We start from the raw sequence: 14090 nt of genomic DNA, 5'->3' as shown, positions 1-14090 counted from the left end.
AGGGTGTGAGTGTGTGCGGAGTGTGGGGTGAGTGTGTGGGGTGTGTGTGTGAGTGTGTGTGGGGGGTGTGTGTGTGAGTGTGTGTGTGGGGTGAGTGTGTGGGGTGTGTGAGTGTGAGTGTGTGGGGTGTGTGTGTGAGTGTGTGTGAGGGGTGAGTGTGTGTGAGCGTGTGTGGGGTGTGAGTGTGTGAGGGGTGTGAGTGTGTGAGGAGTGTGAGTGGGTGTGTGGTGTGTGTGTGAGGGGTGAGAGTGTGTGTGTGAGTGTGTGCGTGTGTCTCTAGGTGTGAGTGGTGGTGTGTGTGTGTGTAAGGGGTGAGAGTGTGTGTGTGAGTGTGTGTAGGGTGTGAGTGTGTGAGGGGTGTGAGTGTGTGTGTGAGTGTGTGTGTGGGGTGAGTGTATGTGTGAGTGTGTGGGGTGTGTGTGAGTGTGAGTGCTGTGTGTGAGCGTGGGGTGAGTGTGAGTGGTGGGGTGTGAGTGTGAGTGGTGGGGTGTGAGTGTGAGTGGTGGGGTGTGAGTGTGTGTGGGGTGTGAGTGTGTGTGAGTGTGTGTGGGGTGTGAGTGTGTGTGAGTGGTGGGGTGTGAGTGTGTGTGAGTGTGTGTGGGGTGTGAGTGTGTGTGAGGGGTGTGAGTGTGAGTGGTGGGGTGTGTGTGTGGGGTGTGAGTGTGGGGTGTGTGAGTGTGTGTGTGTGGGGTGTGTGTGAGTGTGAGGGGTGTGTGTGGGGGTGTGAGTGTGTGTGAGGGGGTGTGAGGGGTGTGAGTGTGTGTGGGGTGTGAGTGTGTGGGTGTGTGTGTGTGGGGGGTGTGAGTGTATGTGTGTGTGGGGGTGTGAGTGTGTGAGGGGTGTGAGTGTGTGTGAGTGTGTGTGTGTGAGTGTGTGTGGGGTGTGAGTGTGTGGGTGTGTGTGTGTGGGGGGGTGTGAGTGTGTGAGGGGGTGTGAGTGTGTGTGAGTGTGTGTGGGGTGTGAGTGTGTGTGGGGGGTGTGAGTGTGTGTGAGTGTGTGAGGGGTGTGAGTGTGTGTGTGGGGTGTGAGTGTGTGAGTGTGTGTGGGGGGTATGAGTGTGTGAGGGGTGTGAGTGTGAGTGTGTGTGTGATGTGTGTGAGTGTGTGTGAGGGGTGTGTGTGGGGGTGTGTGTGTGAGTGTGGGGTGTGAGTGTGTGAGGGGTGTGGGTGTGAGTGTGTGTGTGGGTGTGTGTGAGGGGTGAGTGTGTGTGAGTGTGTGAGGGGTGTGAGTGTGTGAGTGTGTGTGAGTGTGTGAGTGTGTGTGTGTGGTGTGTGTGAGTGTGTGTGAGGGGTGAGTGTGTGTGTGAGTGTGTGCGTGTGTCTCTAGGTGTGAGTGGTGGGGTGGGGTGGGCGGGGGTGGGGACCGTGTAGAAACGGGGCACTGATCAGGAAGGAGGAAAGAGTCTGAGGTCACAAATCTCCTGAATGAATAAAGGACAAAGCCGGAGAGATACACAGATGAAGAGAGCCCCCAAGAGTTCTGAGGGAAGCGGACAGGGGCAAGGATGGAAGACTAGTGCAGGAATTAAAAAGAAAAAAAAAAAAAAAACCAACTCCAGGCTCTGGCAAGACCAGGGGAGGGTGAAGTGGGCAGCATTTTGGAGAAGCAGAAAATTTACAAAGTCAGGAGGAAGCAAATGGAATCAGGCGAGGGCAGGCCAGGGCCCCAGACAATGGGGGCGAGGAGGAGGTAGATGGTGGGTTTTGGTTGGACGGCTCAGAACCCCAGCACTGCGGGCTGAGGCAGGAGGATGGTGAGTTCCAGGTCGCCTAGGGCTGCGTGGTGGGCCTTCTCTTCGAAGAGGGGGTGGGGTGGGATGGGGGGCAACAGAAATCTGGAGTGCCAGCCAGCTGAGGCCGAGATAGAGCGGCAGGCTAAGGAGGGTGGGGGAGGGGTGCACGGGAGAACTGGGGTGAGAAGGGGAAGGGAGTCGGGGACAACCGGCAGTGCAGGCGCCATCGGTGTGAGTTGGGGGATGTTGGGAGGTGGTGGTGTGTCTCCCGGGCCAGGAGAGGGTGTGAGAACAGTTTGTTCCCAGGTTCCCAACCCGCTTGGCCGGGTTGGTGAGGGGAGGGCGGGGCTGCAGGATGGTGGAGAGGGGCTGTCTGAGTAGCTGGGAGGCCTTGGTTCTCCACTGGATGTACGCAAAGCCTTTCAGAAGACATTTTCAAGGGGCAGGGGTGAGGAGGAGGAAGGTCAGAGTTGAGCCCATGCACAGAGGCCAGGGACGGCTAGTTGGGGGCGGGGTGCACTCCTGTCCAGAGCCGTGCTCCCTCGGGAGGTGGGTCCTTGGGATCTTCCCGTGCTATCCGTTTGCTTCGTGCCCCACCCACCCCCAGATGTCCACAGAGTGAGTTTTAAGTTGCTCCCACCCCTCCTCCAGGAGAGCCACAGAGAACCTGAGCCTAGCTGAGGTCTCAGGAGTGTGCTGGAGACACTTCCCTTGTGGATGCAGAGGGAGCTCCATCATATAATTCCTACCTCCGACCCCTAGAGGCCTGGGCTGCTCTCCACTGCAATCCACTCCTGGACTTATTGGCAGAGGGAAGTCCGTGCCACAGGGGGCCCAGTGGAGAGACTTTGACGACAGTGGGCGGGCCGGAGTATACAAATGAGGTGGAGATGGAGGGGTGTGGCTTGCAGCAGGAGGGGCCCTTAGGGGTAGGGCCTTTGATTTTGAGTTCTGAAGACCAGGGTGGTTTTTATTTTACCTGAAATCTTGTGTTTTTGTTTGTTTTGAGACCGGGTCTCCATGGCCCTGGCTATCCTGGAACTCCAGTAGACCAGGCTGGCCTCAAACTCAGAGATCTGGCTGCCTTGCCTGCCAAGGGCTGGGATTCAAGGCACGGGCTGCCTTACTCTGCTGGTTTTTTTTTTTTTTTTCCCCTTAAAACATCAGAACAGGGAATAGGGTCCCTTGGGTCTGGAGTGAGCTGACAGGTGATTGTTGGGGGTAGTCCTGGGGATGAATAGCTGGAGCTCTTAACTTCTGAGCACTTCCAGTCCAGAAGTTTGGTTTTTTCTTTTTTTAAGAACTATTTTGGGGATAGCACAGGCTGTCTTAAACTTGCTATGTAACTGAGGATGACCATGAATTCCTGACACAACCAGCCTTTTTGTCTCTGAGAGAGCTGGGCTCTTGCTGGAGAGTCCAGGCTGGCCTTGAACTCTCAGAGATCCTCCTGCCCCAGCCTCAGAGCGCTAGGATTACAAGCTGGAGCCATTACACCTGGCAAAAGCAGAGAGTCTCACAGTGTAGCCCTAGCTAGCTTGGAACTTGCTATTTCAAGCAGCCTGGCTCAGAACTCAGAGATCCAGCGGCCTTGCTTCCTGAGCGCCGGGATGAAGGGGCATGTGTTACCATGCCCATTCTGCAGACCTAGCTTTTTTTTTCTTTTTAACTTCAGCACAATTCTACATCATGAGGGTTAGATCTCTGTTGTCTGGATGCCACGGAGAAGCTGTAAGGCTGGTGAGTGTGCGCTGTGCAACAGTGGTGTGACATGCATTGAAGGAAGCCCGAGCTGATTTCCAGGCAGCTGCCTGTGAGCACACCAGTCATTTCTATGAAACGTTTATTTCCTTTGAAACCTCCTGAAACATGCCAGAAATCTCAAGACAGGGATTGGTGGTGGGGGGAGACAATAAAGATGATAAAAAATTCAAATGGAACAAATCAACATGGAAAAAAAAAGCCTGCTGCTATCTCCAGCCATCAGACAGAACATCAACTTCAAATTAAATAGTCTTTTTTTTGCAGAAACTCTTACAAAAATAATAGAACAAAACCAAAAATTATAATTTACAATTGTCAATGTACATGATTAGGTCCCCAAAATGATTTGAATGATCTGAAGATTCGAGGAGACACATTAAAGAAAGATATGAGGGAGGGAGGGTGGAGGGAGGGAGGGGCGGGCTCCAGGTCGGGGCTGAGGGAAGGGGGCGGGGCAGGGGCTGAAGAACCCTTCAGAAAGAAAGGGGATCAGGAGAGGAGGGTCATCACAGTAGCTGGCCAGGGCTGAGGACACTGGGTAGCCTGGTCTGCCAGCATCATTCCACGGCAGGCTGCCCCCTCACAACCCAGGGTTCCCCAGGGCCAGACGTGGGTCACAGGGAGCCATGGGTACCCTTCTGCCCTGCAGCCTGGCACGTGTGGAGTGTGTGTTCTCAGAGCCTTTCCCTAGAGGTCAAAAGAGAAGGTGAAGGGCCCCGGGCTGAGGGCTGGGCCATCTAGCCATGGCTCTGGGTTCAATCCATGCTGCCAACTGTCCCCTACCGCTGCCCCCACATCCCTCTGGGTCCTCGAGCTAACCCCCGCCCATGGGGACATGTCTTGACCCTGGGGTTGGGGATTCCACAAATCGTGGCCATTCAAACTTGTTCTGGCACAACTCTACATGAAAAAATAAATATATATATATATTCTTTTCTGTTTGTTTTTAAAGAAGGGGAAAAAAAGGGGGGGGGGAATTCGTGTTTCCTGGGTGAGCAGCATAGACCCAGACCGAGCTGCCCCTTATTGCCTTTGGAGAATCAGCATCTCTGGGGGTTGCACTGAGTGCTCCCCGGGGAGCACAGTGAGCATGTCTGGTGGCCCCTGGGGGCTGGAGTGTGGCCAGGGAGACTTGAAACAGAAAAGTGGACCAGGCAGGTGAAGGCTGAGCTTCAGCCCAGTCTCCAAGTTCCTGCCACCTCTGGAGTGGGAGGCAGTGGCCTAGTTGTGCTAGGGGAGGAGCCCACGGCTGGCCGGATCAGTAGCTGAGGGGCCTGTGGCTGCTGGAGAGGAGCTGATAGAAAAAGATCGTATAAACAGTCTTAACTGTACAAATAGGGCTTCTCAAAGGAGTGGATCTGGATGCTAGGGTTCCTGTCTATTCTGGGGCCCCAGGAAAATAATTTAGACTCTGTGAAAGTGCTCCTGGATTCTGTACGGAAGGGGTAACCAGAGGGTGATGGCCATGCTGTCTGGAGCCAGCGCACTGGGAGAGGGGAAGAAAGGGCCCATTTTGTTCCATAGTTCTCATGCAGGGGCTCCTGGGCCCCTCCCACTATCACAGCTCCAGGCAGCTGGGTCCTAGGAACAGGCTTCAAGGCCTGCACGGTCACAGGGAGCAGCTGACAGGGCATCCAGCTAGCTCATTATGACCGGGGCTCCTAAGTCCCCAAGGAAGGCTGCGGGGCAGTGGGTGCGGGGCTGTGGCTGGATGACCTGTCACCCCTGCAGCCAGAAGCCACTGCCTGCCAGTCAGGGAGGCCCAGGGGCAGAGCCCAGGGTGCCTCAGAGTTCCTTCTCCCTGCTGAAGAGCTCGGCGAACTTGCGCAGCTGTTCGCTGGCGGCCTGCGATTCCTCCTGCAACCGCTGGTTGTTCTGCCGAAGGCTGGCCACCTCTGACTGCAGCACCACCTTGTCCTGCCTTTCCTGGGAGGGCAGAAGGGCTGGGTTAGGTACTCCCAGTAGTGCACCCAACAAGAACAGGAACAGCCAGTGGGGCCTGAGAAGCCTGGCTGCAAGGGTTCAAATCCCAGCTCTGTTGCTCCGGACGGACGGACGGGCGATCCTGGGCCTTGGGTCTGACAGGCGGACCGGAAAGCCTTTGAAGTGGTTTGTTTTTTCAGACAGGGTCTTACTATGTAGCTCAGGCTGACTTCCAATTTGCGATCCTCTTGTCTCAGCCTCCCCATGGCTGGGATGGCTGGGATCATGGGTGGGCACCACCACTCACAGAGTTTGAAGTTATCATTCAAAAGTTAGTTACCGTCCCACCCCACCCCCACAGACGCCAACTCTCACCACAGCAAGGCTGCCTGAGCAGGCCCTGCTCTTCTGAGGGTGAGGTGACATCCTCAGGCTGGGAATGTCAGGGCCAATCAGCATTAAGTGCTGGGGTGGGGATCTGAACTAGGGTCCCTGCCTCCTTCTGTATTGAGGACTCTGCTGAGGTGCTGCTGTTTCCTGCCTTGATTCTTGATTGACCCCAAATATATAAGCAGGAGGAGCCTTCTCCAATCTTGTTTCTCTTCATCCCGCTACACCATCAGATGGGTACACAGATGCAACAGATACAACTGGAATGTCGCTTATTATATATATATATATATATATATATGTATATGTATATGTATATGTATATGTATATGTATATGTCCTTCCTTCACACAGGACTTTTGTTTTTTGAGAGAAGTTTTCTCTATGTGTAGACTTGGCTGTCCTAGAACTTACTCTATAGACCAGGCTGCCTTGAACTCAGAGATCCCTCTGCCTCTGCCTCCCGAGTGCTGGGTTAGAGGTATGTGCCACCACGGCCCAGCAGGACTCTCTTAAAAATGTCCTGATACCAGATGTGGAGGCACACCTGTAATCCCAGCAATGGGGAGGCTGAGGCAGGAGGACAAGGCCATTCTAAACTATTTCTTACTAAAGTTATTGGCTTTGTCTTGCATGTTAGTCAATGGCTAAACTACTATGTATCCACTTTAGCTGATTTTATTTATGCATTCGTGGATGTGCAGGGTGTATACAGGTGCATGCGTGTGGACAGGGTGCCTATCAGTCTTCACCCATTCCTTTGAAGTCTCTCTCTCTGGATTTCTTTGGATTGGCTGGAAGTCAACAATTGCCCCGTGATCCTCTGGTCTCTGCCCCACGCAGAGCTGCGGCTACAGGTGTAAGAGATGTCTAGCTTACTATAAAGATGCTGAGACTCAGCTAAAATTCTTACTTTAATAGGCTGTAGACTTTTGCTGCGTGAGTGACCTATAGCCTATATTACCATTCTCCCCTTGATGGTCAAAATCTGGCTCCCAACAAATTCGCTATTAAGCGAGGATGACCTTGAACTCCCGATTCTCCTGCCTCCATGACCTGAGTGATGGGGTTACAAGCAACTACCAGCATGCCCACGGGCCTAGAGCCTTAGTGTGCTGGACCAGCACTTGTCAAGTCTCTCTGTAGGCTTGTGGCCATGCTGCCGAGGGGCGGGGCTGGGCAGGAGGCGGGAGGTGCACGGGGCGGGCCTCACCTTCTGCAGGTCCGTGTGCAGCTGTTTCAACATCACCTCCAGCTGGTACACCTTGCCGGTCAGGTCCAGGGGTGGCTCCTCACTGGAGAGATAAGGGATTGGGTCAGTGCTGAGGCCTGCCAGCCTCTGAGGAGGGTTCTTCCGCACAGCGGGGAGAGACCTGGGATACAGGCCCTCTGGTCTCCGCTCAGTCCTCACCTCCTGAAAGCCCAGGGGCTGCAAGGCACAGATGAGCAGCTCTGTGGGGAAGGCAGAGACAGTCCCCTCCCCGCCCTGGGACCCAGGCTATCCGTGGAGGTAGGATGAGGAAATGCCAGGCCAGGCCAGGGCTGGGTGGGGGCTGTCCTGAAATATGCATCGTCCCCCAAGAAGGGGTGCGTGACTTTAGGAACTCATGAGATACAAAGAACTTACCCAACCTGGTATCTAGGCAGCAGTGTAGACCGAGCTGAGCCCATCCCAATCCCGCTCTGGGGAACGGACAACAGCACCATCAAGGACGGGACTAGACTACTTCGCTTGAGCGTGGTCAATCTAACAGGAGCCCCGCCCTTTGTGGCCTGGAAATGTGTCACTCCACTGCTACAGGACAGGAAGTCCAAGCTGAGGCAGAGGACGCTGTCCACCCAAGTGCTGGGGCCGGGACCCACTTCCTGGGCCCTGGCTGTGGCCGTCTCCCAGCTCTGCCTGCATTTCGGAAGCAGGAGCACTTCCCTGCAGAGCTGAGGTTAAAGATGCTTCGGGTTCTTATACTTGGAGGGGTTTGGGGGAAGGGCTGAGGGGAGGCTGCTGGATCCTCCTGGCTCTCCTCCTCTTTTCCTCCCCTCCCTGGTCCTCGGCTTGGAACTGCAGGTATACAGGGAGGTGGGAAGGCAAAATCCAGGGGTGGCCTAAGGGCCACAGGTCCCCAAAGCCTCTGTTTTCTATAACTACAGAGGTCTAAGACCAAGTAGGGTGTAAAAAAAAAACCATTAAGCACTGTGCAGGCCTGAGGCAAGCAGATGTCCCCTGTGGGCAAGATGGCCCTTATGGCTTTCTCTGCTTGTCCTTCATTTTCTGTTGAGTATGAGCACTCAAATTCACTGCATTCGATTGGAGGGGTCAGGGTGAGAAGATGAGGTGGAGCCTGTCCCCTCCACAGGATGCTGAAGTGGTCTGCATATGCCCCGCAGTGTAGAGAGGGTGGACTGTGATGTCAGCGGCCTGTCTGCGTCACTGGAGGGTCTCCCAAGGAGGGGATCAAGCGACAGGCAGATGGAGATGGGAGGCAGAGAGCTTGGGGGCTGGGGAACTCTTTGAGCATGGCTCAAAGTTGAAAGGACGATGGATTTGCTGGCCCAGTATCCGGGGTAGGGGCAGAGTCTGCCTGACCACTGCTGGCCCCCAGAGCATGGCTGGTATAACACCACCACTTGCCAACAGATAAGGGACAAAGGGACCTCCTGCCCTGGGAGCAAAGGCGCGGCCTGCGGCACCCATCCGTTCCTTCTTTGCACAGAAGCCCTGAGGTGATGGGCGGAGGCCAGTGTTTTGGCAGAAACTCACCTCATGGTGGGGGTGGTCCTAGGAGTCTGGGCGCCCCGCTCCAAGCTCAGGTGGCTGTGGACAGGACTGTGTGCAGGAGCAATATCTGGGCTCAAGGCTGGGTCATTCAGGGAGAAGAGTGAGGCGGCTCTTTGCACTGCAAGCAGAGAGAGGAGGAGGCTGAGTTCTCCCGGGCAGGGAGGCAGGCCTCGGCTTCTCCTCGGCTGACATCTCTTCCTGCAAACCCTGGCCTCCACCCTATTCCCACCTGCTGACCCCTCTCTTGAGGCAGGGTCTCATTTTGTAGCCCAGGCTGGCCTTGAACTCATTGATTCTCCTGTCTCAGCCTGTTGGACGCTTGGATTTCAGGCACGAGCCACCATGTTTGGCTTTTCTCTTTAGAGTTAAGGTGTCACTCTAGCCAGGCTGGTCCCAAACCCCTGGCTACCCTCCTGTCTCAGCCTTCTGAGAGTTATAGATATGGACCACTAAGCCCGGTTTCCTAAAATTTGTGTTCTAATGACACCTTCCTTCCTTCCTTCCTTCCTTCCACCCCACCCCTTTTCAAGACAGGGTTTCTCTGTGTAGCCCTGGCTGTCCTGGAACTCTCTCTTTAGGCCAGGCTGGCCTCGAACTCACAGAGATCCGGCTGCTTCTGCCTCCTGAGTGCTGGGATTAAAGGTGTGTGCCACCACCTCAGCCTTTTCTTTTTAAATTTATCTTTAATTATGTGTGCTTGCATACGTGTGTGCCTATGGAAGCCAGAGAGTGTGTAAGATTCCCTTGGAGGCACAGTTACATGTCTATATGAGCTGCACAGAATGGGTGCTGGGAACCAAATTCAGATTCTCTGCAAGAAAAGCTAGTTTTGTTAATCAGCCAGCCACTTCTCCAGCCCAGAATCCAAAGATTTGAAAGAGGATCTTGCTATGTAGCTCGGGCAGGCTCCTGAGACTCAGAGAACACAGCCTTCCAAGGCCCTCCCTCCTCTGCTCTTCCTGGCTCTCAGGTCTGGGGCTGAATATCCAAAGGCACTCCGAAACTCAGTAGAACTATTAAGGCTCATACTACAGTGTAAGTATATCATATCTATTCTAGGCAGAAGTTCTACCACTGAGCCACGCCCCAGCCCCTCACTGGGGGATTCTAGGCAAGGACTCTACCACTGAGCCACACCCCAGCCCCTCACTGGGGGATTCTAGGCAGGGCTCTACCACAGAACCACACCCCAGCCCCTCACTGGGGGATTCTAGGCAGGGTCTCTACCACTGAGCCACACCCTCAGCCCCTCACTGGGGGATTCTAGGCAGGGGCTCTACCACTGAGCCACACCCCCAGCCCCTCACTGGGGGATTCTAGGCAGGGGCTCTTCTGCTGTTCATCTCTGCACTGCAGTGGTTCTTAAGTGCTGTAACAAATACAAATTCATCTATACAACTTGTGCAGCAGAGAGATGTTTTATAGATAACAACTGAGGCATGAGGGGTTAATGGCTTGTCACAAAGCTTCTCACAGGCAAAGCTAGGGATCACACGTAGGCAGCAGGCTCCAGTTTCCTTGTCAACCCATTTGGTGCTTCCTCTGCTGGGAGCCAGCCAGCTGAGCCGCTGCTTCTTCTTAGATCTGGTCCTGTCCCCTCCCTCCCAAAGTCTAGGTCTGACACTGCTCAGCAGGGGGACGTGGGGACAGCAAGGCGAGCCTGATGCCCTGGAAGCGCGTGGTGCACCCCTAGCACCATATAAAAAAAAGTGACAGGAAATCAAGGCCACGGAAGTTCCCTTCTAGTCAAGACGGCTACTGTTTCTGACTATGGTCCTTTGGATGGAGGTCAGCCAGAACGATGTCTATCCAGTTCACACGGGCCAAGCGATGATGCAATCCAGTTCACACGGGCCACGCGATGACGTAATCTAGTTCACACACAGGCCATGCGATGATGTAATCTAGGTTGGGTTGAGAGGCTGTGTATTTCTGAATTACAAAGAACTTAAAATGGTTGGGCCAGGTGAGTGTGAGGCCACATCCTTGCAGTCCTAGCACTGGAGAGGCTGAGGCAGGAGGACCACAAGTCTGAGGCCAGGCTGGGGAACTCTGAGGTGGGCAGAATGGCACACATCAATAATCCTAGTACTTGGTAGGTAGATGGACACAGGAAGGGACAAGGCCAGCCTGGGCTACACGAGACTCGTCTAAAACAACCAACCAACCACATTTATTCAACTGTTCATTCAGCATTGGGGATCAAACCCAGGGTCTTAGAGCTGGGTGGTGGTGGCACACACCTTTAATCCCAGCACTTGGGAGGCAGAGACAGATGGATCTCTGTGAGTTCGAGGACAGCTTGGTCTATAGGGTGAGTTCCAGGACAGTCAGGGCTACATAGGGAAATCCTGTCTCAAAATAACCAAACCAACTAACCAATCAAACAAACAAAAAACAAGCCAGGGTCTTACACATGAGCATTTTACCACCATGCTATACCACAGCTCACAAATCCGATCTGAGCCGAGCACATGGCCACATACCCAGTCTACTGCTACAAGAAAGCCGAGGCTCTGGCAAAAATGCTAGTGCACAGGGGTGTAATATTTCCCCTGACGGAAGGTATGCGGCTGGCTGACGTGGAGACATGATGGCCAGAGCTCTAACGGCCATTTGTGTGACAGACAGGGAGAGGCCCCTACACACATCAGGGCAGTAGGTTGGCAGGGCTCTGGGCCCTACTCAGTCTGTTGAATTTAGAGTCACCTGTAGTTTGACTGCTTAACCAGGGTTTTATTTTAATTAATTAATTAGTTAATTAATTAATTTTTGAGACAGGGTCTCTGTACAGAGCCCCGACTGTCTTGGAACTTGGATTTTGTAGGTCAGGCTACTATGCCCGGCTTTTTTTTTTTTTTTGAGATGGGTCTTATGCAGCCTTCAATAGGACAGTGTTTGTGGAGGGCTGACGGGCTTGCTCTGGGGCGATCTTTTTTTGTAGGGAGTGGGGTTTGAGACAGGTTTTCTTTGTGTAGCCCTGGTCATCCTAGATCTTGATCTGTAGACCAGGTTGGCCTTGAACTCAGAGATCCACCTGCCTCTGCCGCCCAAGTGCTGGGATTAAAGGTGTGCGCCACCACTGCCCGGCTGTGGGACCACTTTTTTATATGCAGTGTTTCACACAACCATTATACAGCCCCAGGCGGTTGGTGAGGGATCTCCTTCAGTTAGTGGGGGACCAGAAGAGATCACCTGTTTGGGCTGCGTGGTTAGCAAATTGACAACACAAGGTTTTAACTCTGCTCTCTGCGACTCTGGAACCCAGGTCTGAGGTCCAGCAAAATCACAGAGATGGCCACTGAGGATCAGGGAGGCTGGGTGGAGGCTACCTACCTTCGTAGGCCTTGGCAGCATTCACCAGGCTGGACCACTCAAGGCCGGTAGCCGTGTCTGGTAGCGGCATCATTCCAGGGTCAAGGCGCCGCAGGGGCCGGTCCCGTCCGTCAGCCAGTGAGAGCTCCGAGGCTGAGATGGCGGCTGTGTGGGAAAGTGGGGGACACGGCGGTGACTGAGCATGAGAGCGAGGAAGGGACAAAAATACAGATATTTCACACTGTTTACATCAGGGAGAGGCTTTGGCAGGGCAAGGGCACTGTGATGCTGGGTGTCTGTGTGGGCGGCTTTCTTCCTGGGAGCAGGGAGGTGATCCTGAGGTGATCTTAGAGGAAAGCTCTGCAGTGGGAAACGGACACCAGGAAGACACCCGAGAGGAAGACAGTCCCGTGGGGCAGTGGGCACGAAGTCCCTGAGGGTTAAGAAACCCTGAGGAGGCTCTGGTGGGTCAGAATGAGCAGGAGTACGTCAGAGAGATGACAAGCCTTGTGACCACCATGGAGACTTCCTCTTCCACCTGAAGTGTATGACCCCTTGTGAAGACGTGTACACGCTACCCCTGGATGTCTGACTGTCCCCACAGCAATGCTGGAGAACGGGAAGATGTCCTTACAGTCCCATGACAGGCCTTGTCGGGACTTATGGTCCATCAAAGGCTTTGTAATCATCTCCAGATCTGTCCCCGCGGCAACACTCAGCACCCCTGGAACTTTGAGATGTCTGTAAGGCAGAAGCCTGACAAACAGAGGCTACAAGGCCTTGTCCACAGGGGGAGACAGCTAGAGCGGGCGGGGCTGTAATGGGGAAACAGTGCTGAGTGGTCAGGCATGAGTGGGATGGGAGAACCCAGAGGCTATGGGCTTGGCAGGGAGAGGAGCGGGAAGCTGGGCCCAGATGGAGAGAGTGAGGCAGAGATGGAGGAAGGAGCTCAATTCTGCCTGCTGAGTCTGGACCGACACGCGCAGCACTCTCCCAGCTTTGGCTTGTATTGGGTACGTCTTGTGTGCCAGGCCCCACCTAGGGCAGAGGCAGGAGACAAGGGTGCACGTAGGAAGCAGGGAGGCATGGTTGTGTGCTAGCATCAAGGGGTGGCTGGGGTGCTATTGGGTGGGCCGGGAGACAGCCAACAAAGAGCAGTGACTGAAGGAAGAAGGTGAATACAGGACAGGGGCCAGGAGAGCACAGCTACCGTGGGGTGCCCTGAGGAATAGGGCTGAGGCAGGGCCTGGGGCTAAAAGCCTCAGGACACCAGTGGGCACCATGGAGGGTTAAACATCTTGGTAGCTTTTTTGACGCAAAGGTTTCGTTAGACCAAGCTGACTTCAAATTCACGGTGCATACGAGGCTGACCTTGAACTCTGGGTCTTCCTACTTACGTCCCCTAAATGCTAGGAGCCCAGGTATGCTCTCCCACACTTGGCTGCTGCGGGGAGCCACTCCCCTTATATCTCAGGAGGGATACAGGGGGCTTCATGTCTAGATGAAGTGGGGACATAACCCCTAAGCTGAAATCCTAGGCACAGAGCACATGTAGTGCCTGGATTTGAGACAATAAGATGCGCATAGCCAGCCAGAAAGGTGTGGTGGCAAATGCCTTTAATCCCAGCACTTGGCAGACAGGCGGGTGGTGGATCTCTGAGTTCGAGGCCAGCCTGGTCTATACAGAGAGGCACTGTCTTGAAAAACAAACAAAACAAAACAACCCCCCCCTCCCAAAGGTAAAGTGTGGCACGCATTTCTTAACACCCCTAAGGCCAGGTGGCACCCCCACCCACCAGCACACAGCACCCCATCCATCCCCCCCCCCCCCCCCCCCCCGAGCACACATACAACTACTTGCCACTCCTATCTGGAGGGTTATGGAAGGAGTGATGGCTCCTGCCTAAAACCCCAGCACTCTGGGGGCTGAGGCAGGAGGATCTCTGCGTGCGAGTTCCAGGCCAGCTTGGTCTACATCGTGAGTGCCAGGTCAGCCAGGCCTGTGTAGTGAAATTCTGTCTCAAACCAAACAACCAAGCATGCCCAAGCAAACAAACAAGCAGCCTCCCGTGCGTCTGGATGGGGCTTGCCCGCAGTGAGCAGGGTTGTATCCACTGCATGTCAGACAGGACAGGAGAGGACAGGAGAGGAGGCTCGCAGAGTGCAGCAGCTTTAGCTGCTTTGCCTTTT

The 14090-nt window shown here is 54.4% G+C and overlaps 1 protein-coding gene across 2 annotated transcripts in view; it reads right to left on the bottom strand.

Moving 5' to 3' along the window:
- Positions 1-3558: 3558 nt before the first annotated feature.
- Sipa1l3 (signal induced proliferation associated 1 like 3) overlaps positions 3559-14090 on the bottom strand; it is a 76647-nt gene continuing 66115 nt past the window's right edge. For both annotated transcript variants that reach the window (XM_051207372.1, XM_051207373.1), the window contains exons 17-20: positions 11922-12065; positions 8568-8703; positions 7023-7104; positions 3559-5422 (exon numbers count right to left, since the gene is read on the bottom strand). In XM_051207372.1, the coding sequence (XP_051063329.1) occupies positions 5282-5422; positions 7023-7104; positions 8568-8703; positions 11922-12065 (503 nt within the window). In that variant the 3' untranslated portion in view covers positions 3559-5281. The remainder of the gene's footprint in view (positions 5423-7022; positions 7105-8567; positions 8704-11921; positions 12066-14090) is intronic.

The sequence above is a fragment of the Phodopus roborovskii genome, unplaced genomic scaffold, assembly GCF_943737965.1.
Source record: "Phodopus roborovskii unplaced genomic scaffold, PHOROB, whole genome shotgun sequence".
NCBI classification, from domain to species: Eukaryota; Metazoa; Chordata; class Mammalia; order Rodentia; family Cricetidae; genus Phodopus; species Phodopus roborovskii.
The sequence above is the reverse complement of the archived record's forward strand: the minus strand, read 5'-3'. Positions and strand labels throughout refer to the sequence as shown.